This window comes from Lygodium microphyllum, chromosome 25, assembly GCF_053477565.2.
Source record: "Lygodium microphyllum isolate KBCC chromosome 25, Lygodium_microphyllum_v1.1.10, whole genome shotgun sequence".
In the NCBI taxonomy this organism is placed as follows: Eukaryota; Viridiplantae; Streptophyta; class Polypodiopsida; order Schizaeales; family Lygodiaceae; genus Lygodium; species Lygodium microphyllum.
This window is the reverse complement of record NC_141159.1, coordinates 7,268,006-7,294,744: the sequence shown is the minus strand read 5'-3', so window position 1 is coordinate 7,294,744 and position 26,739 is coordinate 7,268,006. Positions and strand designations below refer to the sequence as shown.

The window sequence follows — 26,739 nt, the reverse complement described above, 5'->3', positions numbered from 1 at the left end:
GGATCTCTTAGCTTATATTTCCAAGAACCATCCATTTGATTCATCCTTCTGTGATGCCTATTAGCGACGATTTATTTTAGATCCCTCTGTTTCTAGCTTATTTTATTATCAACAAATGGCCCAGTTCTATGATGCTTATTTTTCCCTTTATCAATCCAACTCAGCAGCTTATCTTTTATACACACACACACACACACATAAAATGTTATATATTAATATTATATAAAATACACACACATAATACACTTGCATAGGGTCTCTCTCTCTTTCTTTGTGGAGGTAATGGTACACAAGTATATGAAATGTGTATTAAAACGCAAAGTGTCCTAATTGTTTTTTGATATTGATGTTTTTGAAAGCTGTGAAACACCCAAAGAACACTAACGCGAAGAGCCAAAAAATCTAGGCGCGGGAACACCTAGTGATTACATTATGCAACGAATAAGAGGACGTTCCTATTGAAAAACTACGAGAGAGTTGCAGACCGTTTCAACCTCCAAACTAGGACTAACAGGAAACTACGCGCACGGGCACGCGGGCGCGCGCGCACAAACACACACACACTCACTCACACACACACACACACACACACTCTCTCTCTCTCTCTCCCCAATATCAAATACGCACGCACTCTCTCTCTGGGTCTGTCTCTGTGTCCGAGTCTGCACTCTTCGTTTCCAACTGTCGCAAAGTTGTATTTGATGCCGGATCGATTTCAGAGAGTGATCGGCATTCTCCGATTGACTACTGCTTGCTGTGATCTTCTCTTCTCTTTGGTGGAATCTTCAGAAGGAACCCGTAGCTGATCTTGTTTGGCAAGCAGATCCCGCGTTTTCAGCCATTCTCCACACCGAATTGATCCATTTCGAGTAAATTTCGTCACTTGAGCTCGTTTTGCCATCACATCTCGGTGCGGTGATGCATGTTTTATACTTACACTGTGCTTCTACGCGTGCCATATCTGAGCGCAGTAGCTAACAGCATCTCTAAGCTTCTTGAGCGATCATAAGGCATGGATGTAGAACCTAGTCCTCTCCGTTGGACCTGATCGCTTTACTTTGTTCGGGCTATTTTTTAGGTTATTCATTCTTCCTCTGCGACTGCAATGTGGAGGCTGAAGCAGCTTATCCCCAAAGAGCAAGTTGGCTTGGAAGGGAAATCAGTGGAGGTTGGCTCCTTGAAGCTGCAGATTCGCACCACAATCGCGCAAGGCGGATTCTCTTCTGTGTATCTGGCAAGGGATGCAAAATCAGGAAAGCAGTTCGCTGTCAAGCACATCATTTGTAATGACACGGAATCCCTTGATCTAGTAAAAAAGGAGGTTGCAACAATGAAGGCACTGCGAGGTCATCCCAATATCATCACTCTGCATGCTCAGTCGATGTATGACATGGGAAGAACAAAAGAGTGCTTTTTGGTCCTGGAATACTGTGATAAAATGTTGGCGAATGTGTTGGATTCTAAAGAAGGAAGTTATCTTGATGAGAGGCAGGTGCTTTTGATTTTCCGGGATGTTTGTAATGCAGTGTATGCCATGCATTCTCAAAGTCCTCCAATAGCTCACAGGTTGGATTCTCTGTCCATTTTGTGGATTGTGCTTGGTTGCCCATATGCCTGCTACTTTAGAACATTGCTACAAAAATTGTGTATCATTGCACATTGTTCAGTATGGGCATCAGATTTGTCTTGTTCTGATATTATGTGCTTAACTGAAGCATTCGCTCTAGCAGAATTTGCATGACACTGGGTAACTGTACATTTAAATGATTTAGTCTTGGGAACCACAGATGTAGTGAGCCAATGCTACTTATGGCCGAATAACCATGCATCCTGACTATCACCAAGAAGTGCTTGAATGTTTAAGAAGTTTCCTATGAAGTGTTGACTTATATTGTTTGCAATACACATTTAATTTCATTATCAGAGGTTATGTGACAGGGATTTGAAAGCTGAAAATGTTCTGCTGGGAAGTGATGGCTGGTGGAAACTTTGTGATTTTGGTAGCACATCAACTAACCATAAGCGATTTGATAGAGCTGATGAAATGGGCATTGAGGAAGACATAATAAGGAAACACACAACTCCAGCTTATCGTGCTCCAGAGGTTAGTGCTATGTACACTCTGTTTTGTAACCCACTAGTGCTTGTCTTGCTGTTTACATACTTGCAATGTGAGATGAATTTAATGTTCTTTGTGCTGCAATTCCAGATGTGGGATCTTTATAGGAGAGACATTATCAGTGAGAAGGTGGATATTTGGGTAAGTTGGATGCAATGTCTGGCTTGTGCAGATGCAGCTTTGATTTGCTGTTCTAACATGTGGTTAATTTTGTCTCATTGTTAGGCACTTGGGTGCTTGCTGTATAGAATTGCATATCAAAAATCTGCGTTTGATGGAGAGTCAAAGCTGCAGATACTGAATGGAAATTACCGGCTTCCTGATTCACCAAAGTACAGTTCAAATATCACGGGCTTGATCAAAGATATGCTTAATTCAAGTCCTGAGGCGAGGCCAGATGCTATGCAGGCAAGGGTTCTGATTGAACGGCCTCTTCTCTCGTGAGCTAGGTTAGTTTGGTGGCTGCAAGTTAGGTGTGGCATGTCGCACTGTGCAAAGTCCTCTTGATAGCATGGTTATAATGATAAGCTGCCATGAAGTCACTTCCTTCAGTGAGACACAAGCATACTCATTGGATTTTGGGCCATCTTTTACAGGTGTGGCTTAGAGTAAATGAATCTTTACCCTCCGACTCTCGTAAAGTGGCCCCTGATAAAGCTCCATCAGCGTGGTCAACTCAACCCACCAGTGAGCATTTAATCATTCACTCTATAGCCATAAATCATTGTTGTTTTGAGATCTGAAAGTAGTGCCTGTTCTTTGTGCTTGCTAACAATCCTTCCTCTTTTCACAGGTGTTACTATTGAGAGAGGGCAGCCTTTGACCATGCCAACCAGAGCACCACCTCTGCCACCCAGGGATGCTGAACAGCGATCTCCTCCTCCTGGTCACAAAGAGTGGGATCATGGAACATTGAAGGAAGCCAATTATCATACAGCATCAAGTGCTGAGAAAAATGCCCCTTTGGGATCTTTTTGGGCAACTCAGTATGCCCAGGAAGCACAAAGTGGCACAGATGGTGCTGCTGCCAGGGACAAGTCATTTATTTCTGGCAGCCCCCCTGGGAGGCCTACAAGGACTGCAAATGTACATGTGCTTGGTGATCAGGAAACAGCAAAGAACAGTGCTTCATTGAAGAGTGGGGCATCAAGAAAGGTGAATGATACAGTGCATCATACAAAACCATTTTTAGGCAAGGAGGATGCATATGAAGCTAGACTGGACGATGACCTTGGTAATCGTCTTGTGCATAGCAAGGATAATACGGGCTTATCTTACAAAGGCCTGCAGGAGAGTACCAAAGTCACAATGGACGAAGCATTTAGTGAGTTTGTAGCAGAGTTTCAGAAAACAAAATCTGAGGATACTTATGCAGTGACAGAAGCCTCTCTTTCTGAAGTGGAGAGTCTAAAGGTGGAGCTGAAGAAGGTACAGGCAGAAAAGATAGACATTGCTTCAAAATATGAGAAACTTACAGCCATTTGCCGATCGCAAAGGCTTGAAATTCAGGAGCTGAAGTCAGCTCTTGCAGCTGCACAGGGTCAAAACTCAAAATCTCAAGCTAAGGAGACAGCACAGACAACTTTCTCCCAAGCTGCACAACGACGGTCATCACAGTCATCTTCAGAGCAGGTGTTTGATCTTGTTTCTTGTTGGTGCAGTTGCAAATGGCATGATAAGCATTTTTGTGGTGGTGTTTGGAGCTTGTACCATGGTTTTGTAATACATATGACAATATGCCTTCACGCATTCTCATCGATACAATTAGGAGTAAAATTCATAGATGTGCATTATGGCCGACCTCATACTTTCTGTTGTGAAGTCAAATTCTATCTTACAGCATAATTGCCTAAGTATATATACAGGAGAGGTCAAAGGCCAGCACATTGCATTAAAAGCATTCAACAGACTGTGCAAGAGAGCAACACTGTTGCAGGGCAAGAACCAATGCTCCAACCAATTGTACCAACATGATAAGTTGGACATGACTGATTTACAGTTGACCAGGGGAGTTTTGGCATACATGCTGTTTACAGTGTTGTACTTGCTCCTGCTCAGTGGAAAGCATTGTTGCACAAACATGCACTCGAGGACATATTGTGCTTGTTAGAAGTGGAATACGCAGTGAAATAATGGGACACAATGCACATAAACTGTAAATGCAAAAAGACAAAGTAGACGGAAGGAAGAAGAATCCACATGAACAGGACCACAGTAGAGTCCCAGTTCTCACAGTCCATGTGCATCCTCTTTCTGCATTAGGTACCCATCACTACATGAGTATGGCCATGAACCTGTTTTATAGTCAAAGACCTACAAGAAGTAGGTTAGCCTAGGCCCTACAACCAAATAGACCATAAAAATGCTGGCCATAGAATAACCTGTGAGCTTGTGAAACGATTGCTTCCAACACCCTCTTTTAGATGAGACCACAAGGGCTGTCCACCGGTGAAGTTCATTTCCTTTTTATAAAGTGGCTGCCTTGCGCACTTTTGAAGGCTCGGAAAAATTGCTCCCAGAGTAGGCTACATCAAATTGTCAAATAAAGGTCAAAGCCTTCAGTCTATCTTGCATACCATTAAAGGTTTTAAATTTGATTGTTGCCCCACCTTCTTTGTAGTCTTTAACTTCATAGCGACCAAAAATATTAGAAACAAAACATTAGAAACATGTTTTGTAAGTTTCTTTCAAGAGAGGGTAAAATAAGAAAGGTGGGTTTTTAATATGGGGATTTTTTTATAGTTTTGACTAGGAAGAGAAGTTCTAAATCTCTATGGAAATCTCTCTTAAACAAAGAAAGGCCAATTGAGCTTGAGTGATAATACATTATATATCCAGGATCCATCATTGACTTGTCGCTTATACCAAAGTTAGTCTTTGGACAAGCTATACTATGGTTTAGAACTCAAACATTATGATTCATATATATCACACAAAAAAAACTGAAATAAACTTATAAATAGCCAATATACAATATGGATTGAGTTAAGTTGCAACATCATGATTCTCATTCCCAAACAGACTGACAATGGGCCAAAATCCAAAATAAATCATAATTTATCATAAAGAACTTCTAACTGAGATTGAAATCGTATAATAATTGAAGGGGTGAGAGTGCACAATGGTGTGCGAGATCAAGGCGTTAGCTGAAGAGCAGAGTTGAGCCGAGAGTTAGAGAAAGTGAATGCAGAGATAGGTGTACCGTTGTGATGGTACACAAAGAATAAAAGAATGTATGTATATGTTAGGGTACATTAAGGGTGTGTTCACACCCGTAAGTCTATTTACACGGAGACGAAGGGACTTTACATCCAATAACCTTCCACTTAAAGGCCCGAAGTGGTACCCTTTCAAAGAATATTTGCTGAAAAAATAAAAGCTTAAGCTAACCAACTCCCACTAAACGAATGCAATGCTCATTTTGAGCCTTTTCAAGAGACTTAGTGAGAACATCCGCAGGGTTATCTTGGGTTTTGACCTTAGTTAGTGTGACAAGACCATCATCCAAGACCTGTCGAAAAAAGTGATACCGAACATCTTTGGTACGTGCATGGAACATGGCATTCTTAGCCAGACATACTGCACTTTGGCTATCACAACTAAGCACTAGAGTACGTGAAGAAAGACCAAAATCCTTGACCAGACAGCCAAGCCAAATAGCTTCTTGAGAAGCTTCTATGGTTGAAATATATTCAGCCTCTGCAGTACTCAGTGCCACAATTTTTTGCAATGTTGAACACCAAGAGATAGCCCCACTAGCCAAAGTAAAAACATACCCATTGGTAGATTTCCTAGTGTCAAGATTTCTTGCCATGTCTGAATCACAAAGCCCCTGCAACTCTAGTGTACCCTTTCCATAGCATATACAATTTTTCTTGTGTACCTTTCAAATATTTGAAGATACATTTCATTGCTTCTCAATGTGGCTTGCCAGGATTAGACATAAATGTGCTAACAACTCCCATTGTATGAGCAATGCCAGGGTGAGTTGCAACCATGGCATACATCAAAGATCCACAAGATGATGCATAAGGTATACTCTTCATGGTACTAGTAGCTGCATTATCCTTAGGGCAATTAGATTTGCTAAGCTTTGTATGTGGCGGTAAAGGCACACTAAGAGGCTTAGCATCAGCCATATTAAACCTGTCAAGTACTTTGTTGATGTACTTGTCTTGTGAGAGGAACAACAAATGCTGCCCTTTGTCTCTTTTAATGCGCTATGGCCAAAATGTGTTTAATTGCCCCCAAATCTTTCATAGAGAAGGCTGAACTCAGCTGCCTTTTAAGAGCATTCAAAGTACTCTTATACTGTCCTGCAATCAGCATGTCATCCACATATAAAACCAGCACAATAAGGCTGTTATCATCAGCCTTTTAAGTGTATAAGCAACGATCTGCATGACTGCGTTTAAATCCATGGTTGAGCATAAAGGTATCAAATTTTTTGTACCATTGTCTAGGGGCTTGTTTCAGCCCTTCAGCTTACAAACCAAATGCTCTTTTCTTGGAATAGCAAATCCTTCTGGTTGTTTCATGTACAGCTCTTCATCCAAGTCACCATGAAGAAAAGCAATCTTCACATCCATCTGATCCAACTCTAAATCCAAGGATGTAGTGAGAGCAAACAAAACACAGAGCGTAATCATCTTCACCACTGGTGAAAAGACCTCCTGGAAGTCTATGCTTTCCTTTTGTGTATAGCCCTTGCAACCAGCTGTGCCTTGTACTTGGGCTTCCCATCAATACATTTCACTTTGTAAACCCATTTATTAGGAATGGCTTTCCTATCCTTGGGCAAAGGTACAAGCTCCCATGTGTTATTTGCATATAGAGACTTCATCTCTTCTTGCATAGCAAGCTCCCACTTTCTCTTGTTTTCATATGATTGTGCCTCTTTTAATGTTAGAGGCTCACCTTCATCAATCAACAAAATTCAATCCAAAGATGGCTGAAACCTCTGTGGGTGCCTTTTGACACGTGTAGACCGTCTTACCCAATGATCTGTATTATCAGGCAGTGGGCCTACATCCTAAGGAATGTGCACACCATCACCAGGTGGCTGATTTTCAGCATTTTCTTGCTGCTGTAATCTGTTTTCAGCATGTTCTTCTTGCTGTCCTATTTCATCCTGTGCATCTATTTGCTGTCCATAATCTTCTAGTTGTAGCACAATAGGTTGTTGCTCATTTTCAGCATCAAAAGGGACAGAACTTTCAGCTAATGGCTGCTGAATGGCTGGCTGTTCATGCTGAAATTTGAAATTCTTTTTGTCAAGATCACCATGTGTAGCATTTTTCAGCAACTTTGCCTCATTAAATACTACATCTCGGTTGCGTACCATCTTCCTGCCCTGAGGAAGCCAAACTCTTTAACCCATCTCTCCGTCATCTGCATATCCCATGAAGATGCCCTTGATGGATTTCATGTCTAGTTTGGTCCTCTATTCTACAGGTACATGCACAAAGGCATCACAGCCAAAGACACGCAAGTGGTCATATGAAACAGGTTTGCCAGATGAAACCTCTTCAGGAATCCCATTTTCCAATGCACGATTGGAAGAGTGATTGCATACATGAACTGCAGTTTTAAGAGCCTCTCCCCAAAACTACTGCGGGAGATTAGCTGTGGACAGCATGCATCTGACTCTCTCACAAAGTGTGCGGTTAAATCTTTCAGCCACGCCATTTGATGCAAGATTATAAGGGGTTGTCGACTCTCTCTTAATGCCATGCATCTCACAAAACTTGTTAAGTTCTTTTGAAACATACTCATCCCTATTATCTGTTCTTATGACTTTCAACTTAAGCTCTTTTTGTGTAATAACAAAAGCATGAAACTTTTTAAAAGAATCCAACACTTCCTTTTTGCTCTTAAGTACATACACCCATGACTTTCTATTGAAATCATCGATGAAAGTAACAAAGTACCGTGCACCTCCATACGAATTAATAGGCATAGTGCACACATCAGAGTGTACTAGGTCAAGAGCATTAGACTTCTTAACGACACCAGAGTAATAAGGAGACTTCACTTGTTTTCCATATAAGCAATCATTATAAAATTCGAGACCCAAGCCTTTTACATCGAATCTCCCTAAAGAGGAGAGAACCTGAAGGCCTTTTTGACTGATATGACTAAGTCTTTTGTGCTAAAGCTCCATCTGTGAATGGACTTCAGCCACAGCCAAGAACTTGCCAGGTAATGCTTTACAATGCAAGTAATATAAAGTCCCCCTTTTGCTGCCTTTAACAATCAACATAGAGCCCTTTTGGACCTTCCAAGATCCACCACCAAATGTAGTAAAATACCCTTTAGCATCAAGCTGCCCAACTAATAGTAGACTCCTCTTTATGTCAGGTATAAATCTGATATCTTGCAAAATCAGCTCTTGGCCATTTTCAAGAGCCAAGTGAATGGTGCCAACACCCTCTATCTCACATGCATAGTTCTTACCCAAGTAAACCTTGCCTTTGCAGTGTATTCAGAAAATGACTCCAAAGAGGGAATAACATGAAAAGAGGCACCGCTATCCACTATCCATGATTGTGACAGCCCATCATGAGCTGAAAATAAGGCATCAATTACCTCCTTTTTGGTGATGTGCATATCACCTGTTGCTGCCATAATATCTGCATTATTACATGAGGCTATAACAAGTATGTCTTCAGTGTCAAGAGGCTCTTCAATGACTACACTAGATGCAACATTTGCCTTTGCAACTTCTTTTGAGAAAGAACTATTATAATCTTTGTTATCATCCTTCTTTTTCTTACCGTGTTGTTTATTTCTTTCTTGCTCTTTCTTGAAGTACTGACAATCGGGCTTTTTATGCCCTTTATGCCCACATTGATGGCATGTGACATCTTGTTGTTTGCCCTTGCTTTTGCTTCTGCTTTTACCTTTACTGGCTGCATTACCCCTCTTTTCAGAACTACCTCTTACACGGTAAGCTGAGCCACTACCTTCACCACTAGACTTTTTTTTGATTTCTTCATTGAGGATTGAACCTCTAATACCATCAAAAGTCAAAGTGGGATTCTTGCTAAGTGACACAACCAAAGATTCCTAGCTGTCAGGCAAAGCCATCAATAAGAAAATAGCTTTCAATTTATCATAAAAAACTGGCAAACTAGAGTCTTGCAATTGACCCAAAACCCCTATGAAAGTACTCAAATGCTTAGATGTTGGCTTAGACTCATCCAACTTCATGTTCACAAGTTTACGCATAAGATGCACTTGATTCACATGAGTTGTATTTTCATAAGTGTCCTTAAGCTTTTTCCATATAGCATAACTTGTGTCAAGACGCTTGATGTCTGTAAGTACATCATCAGACACTGCCATCTTAATGTATGCAATGGTCTTCTTACTAAGTCTAGCCCAATCCACATCTGTTATAGCTGCAGGCTTAGTCTCCAAGAGAGCATCTTCACAATCCTTGAGAAACAAAATGCCTTGCATCCTATCCTTCCACAAGTCAAAACTAGTGCCATCAAACCTCTTGATTTCAAAGAGGGATTTAGTGTCATTGCTGCTAGAAGCTTGTGCAGCCATTTTTCAGCAATAAACCAGAAATTCAATGCTGCAATTTATGACAGCAAAAATGAGCTGAATATTCAGCTGATTTCAGCCCAATTTTTCAGCAAATAATAGCAAGATTCAGTCCAAGTACATGTGCAGTAGTAGAAAGAATGACTTTCAGCAGTATGACTGCAATTTCAGCATACATTAAATGCATACACCACTGCCAGATAACTCCCACTTCAGCAATACCACCAAAAATACATATGCACCAATCCCAGATCTGCAAATGATCACTAAGACTGCTGCAACATGAATAATCAGCAATACATTAACTCAATGGGAGCTGTCCAACAAGTGTATTGCATACGTATGTGATTGTATCATCTTCTGATACCCAAACCACCAAGAAATCTCTGTAATTTCTCCAAAATCGCACGAGCGGGAGATAAAAATGCTCAAATCACTCTGCTTATAACCACAAGATTGCTTCAGCAATATTCCCAAAGTGCATTTCACACATTAACTTTGCCAATATCCACAGATTTCAGCAAAAGCCCAAAAAATTTCACTATGAAATCTGCCCCAATTGCATTAATACATGTTCTTGGGAGCATAAAACGGGCAAATTTAGCAAAATTTCACAAAATTTTGCAAAAGCCCCAAATTTCTTGGGTCCAATTGTGCACCAATGTTAGCCAATCTGACTCAGTTGAAAAAAATTTCGCCAATACAGCAAAAGCCCCAAATTTTATGGGTCCAATGTTGTGAAATTTCACTCGGATGAGCAAAATTTCAGTAAATTTGGTGAAATTCCCAATTCAAACGCGCACAATGTTTGCAATTTTTGACACAGATACCTCAATTTTGCACGAGCAGCACTTAGTTTGGAAAAGCCCTAATTTTTTGGGCCTAAATCTACACAAATTTGTGCATTGTGCTTGCGTGTGGGAACACCCGAAGTTGTTGACCCGACGTTTAGGTTTGTGACGTGTCAGGCGACGTGACGCTTGCCAAATTGCCGGCCGTGTTGGTCGCGCTGTGCCTGGTGTCGTTGGCGTGTCGCAAGTCCACTGCCTGATGCCGTCATGCCTGCCATCACGCTTGTCTCACGCTCGTCTGACGTCCGTCTGACACTCCGTCACACTCCGTCACACCTGCTGCCTGTCGCTGCCCGTTGGTCCACAATGGACCTGTCGTCTGTTCTGCCCGACTCTTCCCCCTCGCCTACGACTACTGAGTATTGGCTATTGCTTGCACCTGTCTCGTCTGTGAGCTTGGACCGTCATGCTTTGATACTAGTTTGAAGGGGTGAGAGTGCGCAATGGCGTGCGAGATCAAGGCGTTAGCTGAAGAGCAGAGCTGAGTTGAGAGTTAGAGAAAGTGAATACAGAGATAGGTGTACCGTTGCGATGGTACACAAAATAAAAGAATGTATTTATATGTTAGGGTACATTAAGGGTGTGTTCACACTCGTAAGTTTATTTACACGGAGATGAAGGGACTTTACACCTCTCACCAAAATCTTGAGCCCTCACGAGTCATTACTCATTATCATCATCATGTTTAACATTGCCCAATAGTTTTTGGGTTCCAACTTAACTTTAAAAAAAAACCCCAACGTTTTTTATTGTCAGAAATGTTTCTTAGTTCAAGAAACGTTTCGTAAGTTTCAAACTATGCATTTCTTTGTTGCTATGTTTAACTTTACCCATTGGAGTCAAGTTATCATACACAGATGGCTGCAAAAATGGTGCTCTTGGTGACAACATTGTTGCCTTTGCATTTGACATATGCCTAGTGGTGCCTCCCAAGTGACCAAACATTCCGGTTTGCATACCTGGCTACATACCAATGTTACTATATATGCCAGTGTGCATTTGGGGCTGAATTGCCCCATGATAGTTCCCATGAACACATAACATAGGTGGTTGAAAACCAGCTGCATTTTTCATGCCAACATTGGTGGGTGCAATGGTATCCATAGCCTAAAACACTGATTTATCTCCAAAATAACTTAGATGCATAGATGGTGGAGGAATTGTTTGCTGTCTATGAGGAATATGCTTGCTTGGTCTCCAAAAATCCAATTGATGGTTCTTTGTCATCCGCTGACCCCCCTCACTATCAACCCTTTTCCTTCCTTCTAGGTTACCATTGGCACCCCTCCATTTGCGATTCCTCCCCTTCCTTTCTCTCCTCCCTCTCCTTCTCCCTTTGGACCCTTGATGGCTCATTCATCTACTACCTCGTCATTGAGTGTTTTTACTCCTTTGCCATCTCCTTGAGTTTCTTCTTGGGGGTGGGTCGAGTTGTTGAAAGGGGAGGCTTTGTCATCAGACGAGGAGGAATTACCTTCCCTTAGTGAGGGAGAGTCTCTTCCGCAGATAGGTGCATTCAAGTACTGACAATCTCTTGGGTTGCTTTGCAAGAGGTTGAGCCTATCACTATCCCTAGGTGGTATTAGAGACTCATGCGAGAGTTGGGGATTCTTTAGTTCCCTGAGACATCTCTTGGTCTATGCAAATTGGCTAGGATTCACGCCCAGTGGAATAGTTCACTATGTGTGAATTATGCCCTAATGTCATGGATTCTTTAGGTCCATGAGCCTAATATAATTGATGAGACTTTCGCACACGAGGTTTGGTGCAGTGCCATGCAAGTTGAGCTGGATTCTATTGAGTGGAACCGGACTTGGAAGCTGGTTCCATGCCAAAGAAGGAGAAGGTGATTGGTGTCAAATTGGTCTATAAGACCAAGTATCTTGCAGATGGATCCGCATACAAGTAGAAGGCAAGGCTTGTTACTAAGGGATTTTCTCAGCAGTTCAGCTTGGATTACTTTGAGACCTTTGCATCTATAGCTTGGATGTCTACTATTCGAGCTATCTTGGCTCTAGCCGCTCATTTATCAGATGGACGTGAGGTCGGCCTTTTTGAATGGCATCTTGGAGGAGGAGATTTATGTCTCCTAGCCTCCTAGTTTTCTCGTGTAGAGGAAGGACCATGTTTATAGGGTTGCAGAAGGCCTTCTATGGCCTAAAGCAGGCTCCTCCAGCTTGGTACCAGAGGATTGATCGCCTCTTCTTACAAAGTGGCTTCCATCTTTCGGATCATGACCCCAACCCTTATCAGGCCATGGGTCATAGCTATGTGTTGGTCATCTTGTATGTTGATGATCTTATTATCACAAGGAGTGATTCACAGGAGGTTGATTGGACTCATGAGATCTTGTAACAAGAGTTTGACATGACAAATCTTGGAATCGTTCACTTCTTCCTTGGTTTTGAGATTTATGAGATGGCACAAGGCATCTTTAGAGACCTAGAGTCCAAGTTATTGGCAGTAGGTGATCCCCTTCTAGATGTTACTAGGTACAGGCGCCTTGTTGGCTCCTCGATCTAGTTTATTCACACTTAGGCAAGTATTTTTTTTTGTGGTGGCTTTGTTGTCTTATTTCATGAAAACTCCTACTTAGGCTCATTGGAGAGCCACCTTGCACGTTTTGTGCTATTTACAAGGGAGTCGATCTTACAGGATCATGTATGGAGAGGAGGCCACTCTTTTGGGATGGAGTGACTTCGATTGGGGAGGTGATGTGGATTCAAGATGGTCCACTATAGGTTTTACTTTCTCCCTTGGTTCGGGATCTATCTTGTGGAGTAGTAAGAAGTAGCTTGCTGTGGCGCTTTCTTCTATAGAGGCAAAGTACCACACCCTTCGCTCGATTGCTATGGAGGTAATGTGGCTCCGTCGTATGTTGGCAGAGATTGGCTTTTTCCAGCCAAGATCCACTCCGCTATGCGTAGACAACTATAGTGTCCTAAGCTTTGGCTAAGAACCACGTCTTTCATGCTTCCACAAAGCACATTGAGGTTTAGTACCATTATGTTGGGGAGTGGATTGTGGATTCTGCGTTATCATTGGCCTATTGTCGTATGGAGGAGAATGTGGCGGATCTTTTTACTAAGCCTTTGCCCAAGGCTTCCATGCTTCATCATCTGAGATTGTTGGGTCTTTAGACACACTTAAGATCAGAGAGGGAGTGTTAGCCTATCTATGTTAAGGTTTGCGAGTTTGTCATCTCTTGGTTATGAGTTCCTGTCAGAGTCTAATGGAGTCATAGGAGCTTTGACAATTTAGTGTGTGTTTTTCAGTTTGTGCATATCTTAGTGTGCATTTCTTGTGTCTACTAGTCAGTTGAAGCGAGTGCTGTTTGCCAATGGTCCCCCCCATGCTCCAAGATGCTGTGATTTTTCTCAGACAGTCATGTCAGTATTTTTTGCTTTGTTTATTGCTACTGACTTCATTTTTTGCATGTTGGGCAGCATTTATGGCCGTATGGACAGCTGTCAGCCATTTTTGGGGCTGTTTTGCTATTTATAGCTGCCCCTCCACACTTGGCAGATCATTCTTCTGCAAGTTGCTGATTTGCATATTCCGTCTCCAGCATACCCCTCTGCTTGTGATGCTACTGCCATCATCATTCTCAGCTTGATCTGGTGCCCTAATTGATGCCTCCAGTTGCGTGTAGGGACTGATCAGTCCACACTGTTGTATTTAGCATTCATCTTCAGTTAGTGTAGATTTCTTTCTTCTTCTTCATGTTGTCTCTATCTGTCTCTTCCTTTCTCTTTGTATTCATGTCCTTTTGTTGTGCACTCTCACAATTACCACCCTATCTAGAGAGGAAGGCTGGTTTTAGGGAACCAACTATTAGTATAAAATTATTTGCGTTCAATGGGAGGGATATCCAAGTACCGACCAATGGGACGACTCATCCCCTTCTTTGAAGATGTAGTGAAAGATTGTCACTAGAATGAAAAATGATTTAATGATTAAATTAAACTTTATGAATATTTTTGATTGTAATGAACTTTAGTTTTGGTAGCCCTAGCTCTTGGCATGGTGACTATTGCACAAACTATGAAGGATTTGACATTGGGCATGTAGTTGAGTACAGGCTATGTGGTACAAGAGCAAGGCAAAAGTAACAAGGTGCAATGTGATTTAAGTTACATTGAACATTTTTCTTGAGTACGCGTCTCACGTAGGGCTTTTGACTAATAAAGCAGGTCTTGTGTTAGAGATTGGCATTCCTTGGATAGGTAGGTTCAGATCCGAGCAGTTTCTAGCAGTTGTACCAGGCAGTCCATGTGGTAGGCAGTTGACGTAAGCAAGTGGCAAGTAGGGCAGGTGATACATGGCAGGTCGGCGGAGTGTGTAGGTCAGATAGTTACTGTCCAGTTGGTTGCATTTAATGCAGCTGACCCTTGCATTATTTCATGTATTATTTATGGCCTATTTATTGGCCCCAATTTGCATACTCTTGCTCAGTTGTGTTCTCAGGTTTTCAGGTTGCTAATTATGGAGAGTGTCCTCAGGGTTCATGGAGTGTGAGATCTTTGAGGTGGATACATACGCACACGTACTCTCTGTACTTGTGTATATATCTGCATCCTTATATAGCATTCTTCACTGTAGATTATAGATTGTCTCACTCTCTCTCTCTCTCTCTCTCTCTCTCTCTCTCTCTCTCTCCTCTCTGCGTCCACTCTTTGTCTTGGTCATATGCTTCTGCACTGCTTCACTGTGACATGGTATCAGAGCATTGAAGGATTGGACCTACCTGAAGAGGGGATTTTAGCATGACACAAGGCTGGGTTTTCAACATTCTAGGGTGAGCTAGAGGCTTGCGCATCAGAACAAGAGGCGAGTGTGGGCGTGCGAGAAAGGAGCAGAGTTACTGAAGTAGTAGTTGTTTGAGAAGGAAGGAGGCCGCGTTTTGGGCTTTCAAGTGTAGGATTTACCTTTTCATTGCCTCCGATGGGTGAAAAAGAAGGGGGATGAGCGGAGAAGAGCCCTAGCTAGCTGCATTCACACAATCAGAGGGGGTTGCTGTTTGTGTTTTGTGCAGGCATTTTAGGTGAAGATGTCTTCTGAGCATAGTTGCCAGGTACGAATGATACGATACAGTACGGTACGATAAAATACGGTACTAAATGGTACCTTATGATTTTATAAGGTACAATACAATATTAGTATGAAAAAAAGTTAAGATAAAATTTTAAATAACAAAAACTATAAATTATTAAATGATAGATTATAGAATACATGTTCAAAGTGGAAATAGCCATTTCATTATAGAATAAGATGAATACATAAGGGTGACCATTGCGATCGCATGGGCTGCGCAAAACATGCGATACAACTATAGTCTAGTATATCTGATACAAAAAAAAAGAGAGATCTATGTCATATGAATCTTATCACTATCATCATCATCAAAACCATTTGAGTGCTCATCAAGAGAGTCTGAAGATGACTCCTCGACATCCGATGATGAGACACACTCATACTCATCCTCATTGATGAGGTTACCATCATCATCAAATGATGGCTCCCTAGGTGGCGGTTGTGTAGACAAGGGGGGGATGTCATCATGAGGCACAAGATGTGAGCTATTAGAGCCCCACCTTATATATGTCTGCAAGCCACTCGAACCACCCCTCCTCGATGATGGAGTGTGTCGAATGACCATGCCTCTGCTACCACCGCTTGCTGAATTGGTGTGGAAGCATGGAGGAGAGGAGCACCTTTTGTAGATGAGAGAAAGGGTCAAAGTTCAAATAAGCTTATATATATATATTGGATGTCTGTCTCTCCATTTCGAATAAGCTTAAGCTCTCATGTTGGGATTTTAGTCATATGCTTTGTACTTTCCTTCTATCGCTCATCTAAGGAACACTTGCTACTTAGTTGAATCTAGTCGAAGCACTAGAAAAAAAAATTAGTTTACTGCTTGGGGTATACATAAATTCGGGTTTCAAATCCTAATTTTGAAAAATTTAGCAAATCAACCCTTTATATATGATTTAGGCACTTGGTGCTCGTGGTTTGTTTCAATAAATTCCTATTAAGTGGGAGGGGCTAGGGGCTAGTTTACCTCTCAATGTGGTGTTGACTCTTCTGTCTGTCTGTCTGTCTCTCTCTCTCTGTGTGTCTACTAATTTTAATTGTGATAATTGATCAAGTTAGTTAAGTTCAAAGTATTGCCATTCTTATGTTCCTCCCCGCGCTTATATTGGTATTAGAGTGAGTCTGTGAGGACTTTTTTCTTGTAAGAAATTTTTGGGGCGATGAGCTTTGGGCCCAACTTTCTCACCATGTTAAGAGACAAAGAAGAGAATTTTGGCAAACAATCGGAAGATTTCCGATACTTTGTATTTGTATGCTTCTTTGATTATGAGAAGATACAAAGATAGAAGGAGTTGGAAGTGGATCTAGAAATTCAAGCTTTTATGAAGAGAAGGGCTAAAGCATAGGCTGAAATGAAGATTTTTAAAGATTTTCTTATCGAGAGGGCTCTTGAGACAAATGGTATTACAATTTACGACTGCAAAGGCCTACCTCAACATGAAAAGTATCAATGTTATTGATGTAACTAAGTCTATGAAATGTAATACATCACTTATCATTTGAGGATTCACCCAAAGAGTGACTTAAAAGTCTAATTATACGCAAGCTGCATCCTCTTGTCCTAAGAATCGCTCCATGGAGAAGGGCAAGGAGAATGTTGAAGAACTGGCTATTTCTATGGTAGCTAAATATTCAAAGATGCTTTTAGCAAAGGAAAGTGATGCTAAAAGAAACTTCAAGCTTGGAGAGAAAAGCGTGAAGTGTGTTGTTTTCTATGGTAAGAGATTCTCAAAAAGTTGTCTTTTACTAGACAATTTGATGCTGCTTTTGATGGTGAAGATTATATTGAAAAATCAAAGATTAGGATGATTAAAATGCATTTGAAGGATGCTACTCTAAATTGGTGGCTCAAAGTTGTTTAAGGGAGAAAAGAGTCCCAAGTCTTGGAACGAGTTTAAGGAGATACTTAACAATAATTTTTTGCATTCATCCTTTGAAGTCGATGTGCAATAAGAATGTGATGAGCTGAAGCAAAGTCAAGGAGATTATGTTGAGACATATGAACATGTTTGCAGTTGTGTCTCTTAGATTTGAAGGAAAGTCAAGGAGACAATGTTGAGACATATCAATAGGGTTGTAGTTGTGTCTCTTAGATCTACATCTCTCAATGAAGTTTCTTCGAATATGGAGATGAGAAAGTTTATTTATGGATTATATCCAATGGTATGGTGAGTTGTCAAGATGATAAAGCCTGATACTTTGGAGGTACTCGAAGATACAACCCTAGAAGTTGGACTACATATGTTATGGATGCTTGGTAACACCTTCAAAGAAAAACCACAAAAGAAGAATACCAAGATATTTGACCAAAAGAAACAAGATAAAGAAGAACCAAAGGGTAAGGTGTAGGTACATGACCTTTGCTATCCAAAAAGAAGCTAAGTTTCAAAAAGTGTATGAACTGAGGATCATTTGCCAATTGCATTAACATTTCAGTCGCTGTCCTTAGCAAATCTTTACATTGGTCATCAAATTTCTCTTCCCCTTGCTAGTCATAAGCTTCAAGTGACCTAGAATGACCTAGCTCTTGTCAAATTTCCTCATTCTCAGCTTGTTGTCAATGCTTTGTGGCTTGTCCAAGATCACACATTGCATTTTTTCAAACACTTGTGTGAATTTCTAGATTGACAGCCATCATCCTTGCTTAATCCCATCACACTATTTGAAGACATTTTTGCTGTAATGCTCAGTTGAATACAATTTCAGCACTACAGCAAATCTTTTGACATTTAATTAGGTACCTTGAGCCCATTGATTCGAGGAAAGTGATGGTATCATGGAGATGGAACCATGAAACTGGCCTTTTTTCTTGGATAGAGCAGTAAATAACCAAATTTAACACTAATTACAACAAGCATAAAATTCACATAAAATTGAAAATGTAAATATTACCACTTTAATATTGGATATTGAAAACCCCGTTGGTCCAAAATTGGCATCCCTTGTTGTATTTGTTTATCTTATATTGTAAATAAAAGGAGTATAAGTGAGATCCTCTGATCTCCTTCGCTAATCGAAGTGTCTCTTGTTGTCAAAATTGATTAGCAAGCCTCCAAACTAATTTGCCCCTTGGTTTGCTCAGGGTGTGGCCTTTACGTTGCTTCTTAAATGACAAATTCAGCTGAAATCTGATATTGGTTGACTGGTCTCTTGAATCTCCATGAAATTCCTCAATTTCAACTGCTGGAACTCAAGTCCTAGGCCCTTAATTTTGAGCACCCATCTCAAGGTGGTTGTCAAAATCCTAGTGTTTGTTGAGATTGATTGAAATCGTTTCCTTTGATGGCTCAAACTGTTGGAAAATGCTGAGATAACTGGAGAGATGGCTAGGGGATGAGAGCTATAGAGAGAGAAATTTCAAAGTTTCATCGTGAGAAACGCTAAAAAGCTATTGTTGCCTTGCTCAAACAGCCATCAAAATTGTCACCTACAGCTTAGGACCACCAAAAAGATTGTCGTTTCCTCTTTTATGATATCACTAGCACCAAAAGAATCTCAGGCTGTTGTCACTTGCTTTTGGGGGCCTCCAAATTGCTGTCAAATATTGTAGGACTGATCCATGGTAGCTGTAAATCATATGGGTAACATTTCCTTGCTCTATAATAGCTTCCTTCTCTATCACAATGGTTAGAATAGACTTTCATTAGCCCATAAAAATGCTTTTTTCACTTACATGAGTAAGTTTTGCCAAGTAGCAGCCTTCTAATCCCATTTTTTCAGCATTATTTAGCTTATTAAATTAAATTTTAGATGATTAATTTTAAAAATTAATTTAATAAATAGTCTAGTGCTCAAAAAAGTAATTTCACCAGTCAACAATTAAATTGACTAGACCAATTTTTCACTTGTATGGGCAAGTTTTACCAAAGTGGTGGGCTTCTAATCTCATTTTTCAGTATTATCTAGCTTATTAAATTAATTTTGAGAATATTACTTTAAAAAAATTAATTTAATAATTATTTTGATACTCAAAATTAATTTCACTAGCCAATAATTAAATGGCTAGGCCAGTTTGTCTTCCAAGTATCCCTAAGCAGTTATTAGTTCTTAGATTGGCATTAATTAATCAATTAATGCCTAGTCTCTAATGTCACCATTGACATTAGTAGCCAATAAATTGGTCTAGGATAAAATTTGACACTGGGTTATCACCTAGTACTTGTCAGGCATAACTTATTACAACTTTTGCCTTTGACATCCGTTGCATCCTTGGGGTTCTTGGCTTGTTACCATAAAATAATTGCCATGTGCATCACATGTGCTAAATAACCTTGCACATTTGATTAATAACTTAATCAAATATTATCGGCAAGCTTAAAGCATCTTAAAATTTCCTGTCCCCGTGATACATGCAATTAGAGCTAAACTCTGTTGATAAAAATGGCACATGGGAGTTATATGACTAGCATGTTGGCAAGCATGCTATAGGCACTAAGTGGGTTTACAAATTGAAACGCAGATTTGATGGTGGCATTGATTGCTATAACACATCTTGTTGCCAAAGGGTATGCCCAATAGCATGGGATTGACTATGATGAGATGTTTGCAGCCACTTCACGTATGACCACTATTCGCAGTGTCATTGCTTTGATTGCTCATGACATGTGCATCAATTGGATGTGAAGACTGCTTTTTTGAATGGTGATCTTTATGAGGAGGTTGATGCCACTCAACCACCTGACTTTGTTTAGAAAGGATCATAAAGCAAAGTGTGCCGCTTGCATAAGGCCCTCCATGGTTTAAAGTAGGCACCTAGGGCATGGTATGAGAAGATACATGCATACTTGATTGCTCTTGGCTTTAGTAATTCACGCAGTGAAAGCACACTTTATGTTTGCAAAGATGGGGATAGCCTCTCGATTCTCATTCTTTACGTGGATGACATGCTGTTGACCGGACATCATGAGACACATATTTCAGTCTTGAAAGCTGAATCGTAGCATGCTTTTGATGTGACTGATCTTGGCTACTTGCACTACTATCTTGACATATAGTTTACTGTAGTTGAGGGGGGCATTATTTTGCAGCAATCTAAGTATATTAGGTACCTTCTTGAGCATTTTCAAATGCAAGATTGCAAGGCTGTCTCTACTCCCATTGAGAAGGCCACAAGTTTACACTTGAGGATGCGGGAGAATCATTTGATGCTTCTCTTTATCAAGAGGATGTTGGCCGTTTATTGTATGTATGTAATACATGGCCAGATATTCAGTTTGGGGTCTCTTAGTTGGCATGCTTTATGTAGAGCCCTAGTACTACACATTGACAAGCAATTAAACATATCTTTTGTCATCTCAAAGGCACTCAAATAAAGGCACTTTTCTTTGCTTGCATACATTCACATACAATGATTGGGCTGGTTGTCTTGACATAAGGGTGTCCACTAGTGGTAATTGTGTCATGCTTGGTGATTCATGTAGTTCTCGGTTGAGCAAGAAGCAGTCTACAGTGGCCACATCTAGTTGTGAAGCTGAGTACATGGCAACATTTACAGCTACATTGGAATGTGTATGGCTCAAATACCTTTAGGTCGATCTTAGTGTGGGACAATAGTTATCCACTCCTATCTATACTAACAGTCAAAGTGCCATGGTAGTTGTAAGGAATCTAGTTTTTTATGCTCACAATAAGAACATTGAGGTGCATTATCATTATGTCAGAGAGAGTCTCCATGAAACTAGCCTACCTTCTTGAAAAGGGTAGTAATTCCTTGAATAAGCATTTAACTACAAGAATCGACAAATGAATGAAACTTGAAATGCACAAGTTACCTTAATAATCTTGGACATTGGGCACCTTGTTGGCCCCAAAATTGGTGCTTCTTTCGGTATTTCTTTAACTTGATTGCTAATGGATAATAGAATGAGTACAAGTTGAGATTCATAATCTCCTTTGTTGTTTTAAAAAGCCTCTTTGCTATAGCAATAATCGGCAATCAATTCGGGCCAATTGCCCCTTGATTTTTCACCTAGGGATTGCACAAATGGAACCACCAATTGGCCAAATGCTGTCCCAAAATTGCAATGAATGGGTTGGCATTTAAATTCCTTGATAATTACATAAATTTCAGGTGCTGAATTTAGTGTACGATGCCTTCATTGATTGGCACGGGTTCCGAGGCAGTTGTCAAACCCTAATTTTTGCAAAAATTTAGGGTTTATAGCAGAGATCTCTCTGTTATCCACCAAGTTTGGCTGAGATCTACTCAAAATGGTTGAGAAATGTTGAGATCTCCCGAGAATGGGTTGTAGAAGGTGAGAGAAAGCCAAGATGAGACAGAAATCTGATTTTCTTCGTGAGAAGACCCTAAATTCTGCACGTTGCCAGCTCTGGCTTGCATTTATTGTAGTCGCCTACTACCAGGCAAATCCAAAATGCTGTCACCTGATCAGCAATGTTGTTGCTAGCCCTTGGAAGGTGACTCCCTATTGTCCCCCGCTTGTTGAGGCTCCTAGATGGTTGTATTTTGCAGCAAATTGATGTTCTCTAATAAAAAAAAATGGACTAGTAGCTTCCTCTTTTTCTTTCCCAAAGCTGTAAACTAACTGAATGGTTAAGACCTAGACCTCAAAAACGCTTTCTTAGTTTGCATGGGTGTTTTTGCCAAATGTAGACTTCTAAACTCATTTTCAACATTATTTTCAACATTATCTAGCTATTTAATTAATTTTCAAAAGTAAATAATCTTGAAAATTAATTTCAACCCTTTTGACCTTGCCCAAAATTAAATGTGCCTATCCATAATTAAATTGGCTAGGCCATTTGCAACCTGGAGTGGCCCCAAACTCTTTTGACCTTTAGTTTGGCATTAATTAATTAACTAATGCTAGTCCTTAGTGTCACCACTAACACTTATTGGCGACATACCTTAGGGTCAAAATTGACACCAATCCTCCAAAGTTCAACTAGCATAACTTATCACAACTTTTGCCTTTGACACCCACTACATCCTTCAGGTCTTTGGCATGTTATTAGGGAATATTTGCCATGTGCATCACATGTACTTAAAGAACCTTGCATATTTGATTAATAACTGAATCAAATGTTATCAATAAGATTAAAGCATCGCAAAAGTTCATGTCCTCGTGACACTCCATGCAAGGGAGATTGACTTGGTTTATGTCCCTACATAACATGATAACTTGGCAGATGTGTTTACGAAAGCTCTCTCTAGAGAATAGTTTGAAGCCTTTTGCAAGGCTCTAGGCTTGATACCATTTCGGGATTGATTTGGCTATTCCTTGTATACGTTCACATCACTTACTCAAGGGGGGTTTGTTACACTATTGTGTTCCTCCTAAGTTCTAGTTTGAACACTTCCTTATCCACTGGAACTTTTTATCTTCTAGCTAGAAAAGGATTTTTTCCCCGTGTGAACACTTGTTAGTGGGTGTGGTACTTAGTACCTTAGGGATTGTACTTTCATATTATTCTTGGACAGTGGATGTGACCTTCTAGCACTCTCTTCTCTCTTGTTGTTCACTTGTTCATTGTGAGTGTGCGTGTGCTGTTGAACTCTAATCTAACAATAGAGTTAGAATAAGCTGAGGTGGGGAGAATGAGAATGAGACTATGGGAGGGATAAATGCCCAACTACATGCCCTTTTCAAGGCATTAGTCTCAGTCAAATTAGAGTGCAATAAGCTTTAACTATGTATCCTCCAGGTGGGCTACAATTGTGATTTGGCTAGTTGCTCAATGGCTCATGGCGGTGGTGTTATTTAGTCAAGGTGCACCAAAACTAATGATTGTGTGGTAAGTATGTTGAAACTAAGCTCTAGCACTGACTTTGTCCATAGCATTTTGCACTCTAGAGTCATGCCATGGTGATTGCAGTGCTAGTGGCTGCATGGGCTGGACATAGTCTCCTAGGAAGTAGTCCTTATAGAGCCATATGTCTTCATGGGTCCCTTGGTCTTGGACCTTGCCGTGGATCTCTCTCTCCTTGTGTCATATACCATCCTTCCATTTGTGGAGAAGGTCTACTCAAAGATGAGTCTCTTGCTTTCAGCAACTCTCTCTCTTTGTTTGACACTTTGAATCTTGTCCATTTGTGGCCAACCTGTGGCTTTAATAAAGACACACAAAGACATATTCATCATCAAAGTTTCTGGCAGATGAATAGTTCGTGGATATGTTGTTAGCCTATGCTAAAATAGCGAAGGGTCCAAAACTCTGGAAAGATTCCTTTGGGCATGTTTGATTTACCTGCTTTAACCAGTGTTTCATATGCTAAAATAGGGAAGGGCCCAAAACTCTATAAAGATTCCTTTGGGTATGTTTGATTTAGCTGCTTTAACCTGTCCTTCATAGTCTAGAGATAAATCCAATCAATTGCTTGCATGTGTACATATGCACATGCACGTGTGCATGCACATATGAACACACACACCCACATGCTTGCATGCATGCATGCAAACAAAACATGCTCATGCATGCTTTTTCGGGAGGCTGGTGGGGGGTGTAAAACACCAATTTTATATACAATCATCAATGTGCAGTGTGGCCAACCCCATGCAAGGATAAAGAACACTGATATAGCTGCTAGAAGTGACATTGTTCTACTCTATTAGCTAGTCTATCAGAGATAGATTGATGCAAAGATCTTTGAAAGTACAATTAGCTGTCCAAAGTGATATGCTCAAATGTCGCCAAGTTGCAAAGTTTCCAAGTAGTCAAAAAGCCCAAAAGTGAACCCGAAAGAAAAAGGGAGCATAGGATAGTAATTTGGATGTGTGCGCACGCCCATGCACACACGCACACGTGCGCACACACACACAGAGGCATGCATGCCAGTTCTGTCGACGAGGGACAACATGTCCTTCTTGGACTCTCAATATCTCATTATTGGAGCAAGTAATCTTGATTACTTTAGGAAATGTGGACACTATCCAATGCCCTATGGCCACCTCTTATGGAGTCGGACTTGTAGAAGTAGGGTCATCAAGAAAATGTCTGGACTGATGGGAATGGACTCCTGCCGAACTTGACGGTTACAGATGCAACACTTAAGAAGTGCTCAAAAGGGATAGTTTAAATCATTTAGAGGCAGGTAATCATAAGGTTTTTCTGGAATGTGAGGTTTAAAACTATTTCCTACTGATTAACATACTGATGCAGAACCTATTGCGTTTTATTTTTATTGGGTGTTCTCTAGCAGAGACCAGACAAACAAGTTGGTTCAATTTGGGATTTGCAAGAAGGACTGAGCTTTAGCAGCTCAACAAGGACTTTTGGATCTGAGCAACAAGGGTGGAAAGCTTTTGATGATGCCCCTGGATTTCAAGCTTCCCCTAAGTTGCTGTCAAATAGGAAGGATGTTCACCATGATGCCACTGGTGGAAATGAGGTCTTTGGAAGTGCTCGATTTGATGGTGCAAAGTTTGATAGCGGTCCAAAGTTTGATAGCCCTAAGTGCGACAGCCCAAAGTCAGGTGCTCTAAATGGAAATGGCAAAAAGCAACCGCATTCAAGGGCCGCAAGCTTTGCTGTTGGAGATGCGTGGGGTTTTCAGGATAGTTTTAGTGCATTAGGAGGTGGATTTGAAGTTGCAAAGAGTACTGGGCAAAGCAAACAGTCTGAATCTGCATCTGGAGTTTATGGTTTCAGCTCATCGAAGGATGAGGGGAGGAGTGCTCGTGTTGTTAATCAAACCCAACCGGCAGGCTGGGCAGGATTTTGATCTGCATTGATCTACAATATGGCTTGTCCACCTCAAATGGAGGAGACCAGTAAAAATCTATGCATTTTGTGGCTCGCAGCTGGTATTGAACTTGGGTGGTACTGTATTTTGTACTGCTGCCATTTCAGAAGACCACTCCTTATCTGGGGTGCTTATGGGAGGATCTTTCCAGCATTGGTCTCCACAATATGCAAATAAAGTTTAAGCTTCTATTAGCCTATTTAACCTGGATTGATTCTCTCTGAAGCCTAATCCATTGAATTTCAACCAAGGAGCAGCAACTGTGGTATTCCTTTTCCAGATGCTGCCTGATCTGAACCTATTTTTGGTGTGCTTGACAATAAGCTCGCAGTTAGACGGAGCTTTGTATCAAACATTGGCTGGGTGGCTTCTATATTGTTTTGGTACATTGTAACACTTTTACTAATGCTATAATGTTTCCTAAAGGGCTCAAGTTCTTTTCAGCTTACTTGATTTAGTTATTGGCTGCGGAGGGATTGTTTACATCCTCCTCCATTTGAGGCATTCCCAGAAAACCTTGAGAAAAGTCTTGAGAAAAACTATTTGTAAGCGTTTTTTGTGACCGGTCCTGTGGTGGCGGTGTTATTGGTTATCTAAAGCTTTATTGCTTGGGATATATACGTAACACAAAAAACTTGAAAACTTGAAATCAGGATTTCCGTATCTTTAGACCACATTGTGTAAAATTTGTGTACACCTGGGTCAGGATGCTTGTCTACACTGTGTACACTATGCTTCATATATCATGAATTTACTTGTAATGGAGGAAATTCTAAGCGAGATTAATGCATATTTAGCTATTTATCCTCTATGAGAAACCAATATTGCTATAGCAAGCTATGCCTCTACTATCACCCTTCTTTACTTAAGGGGCGAGGTGTTGTCTATTAATACTTAATTCTTTTCTTTCTCGGAGTTGCAAGTGCATTTTCAGAGTTAAAAAGTCTTGACATCCATTTTTGGGTTTGTAACTGACATTTGAAGTAGAACGTTGTACTTATGCTTTATAACTCTGCAAAACAATCAGAGGGTGTCTATGGAGAGGGATCCGAGCTCACATACTAGCAGCATGTCCTAGATGATAGTCTTATACTATGTGTATTTATGTGCATGGTGTACCTGCTTTCAAATAGGACCTACTTAAATATAGTTTTATGTCAGAAGGGGACTACATGTTTTGGCTTTTGTTTTGCTAGAGGGGGATAAATTTGAGCTGAAATAGAAAATTAGGTGATGAATTAAAAAGCACACTGGTTTATCCCAACTAAGATGATGGGGTAAAATTACAATGTTTATCCTAACAAAGCTGCATTATAGAAGTAAGATTGTGTTGTAAGTTTGGTCAAGAAAATGGGAGTAATTCAACGCAATCCATATACTGTTATTGCAATACCTTGAGCAAGTATTTTGAACAG

General features: G+C 40.6%; 1 protein-coding gene across 1 annotated transcript; it reads left to right on the top strand.

Annotated features, from left to right (window-relative positions):
- Positions 1-499: 499 nt before the first annotated feature.
- On the top strand, positions 500-25,991 carry LOC148013879 (Protein kinase superfamily protein). The gene is made up of 8 exons (XM_087667247.1): positions 500-869; positions 1,079-1,566; positions 1,939-2,104; positions 2,210-2,260; positions 2,345-2,527; positions 2,716-2,806; positions 2,913-3,751; positions 24,782-25,991. Exons 2-8 carry the CDS (start codon positions 1,106-1,108, stop codon positions 25,301-25,303), a joined length of 2,313 nt encoding a protein of 770 aa, XP_087523373.1. The 5' UTR covers positions 500-869; positions 1,079-1,105; the 3' UTR covers positions 25,304-25,991.
- The last annotated feature ends 748 nt before the right edge of the window (positions 25,992-26,739 follow it).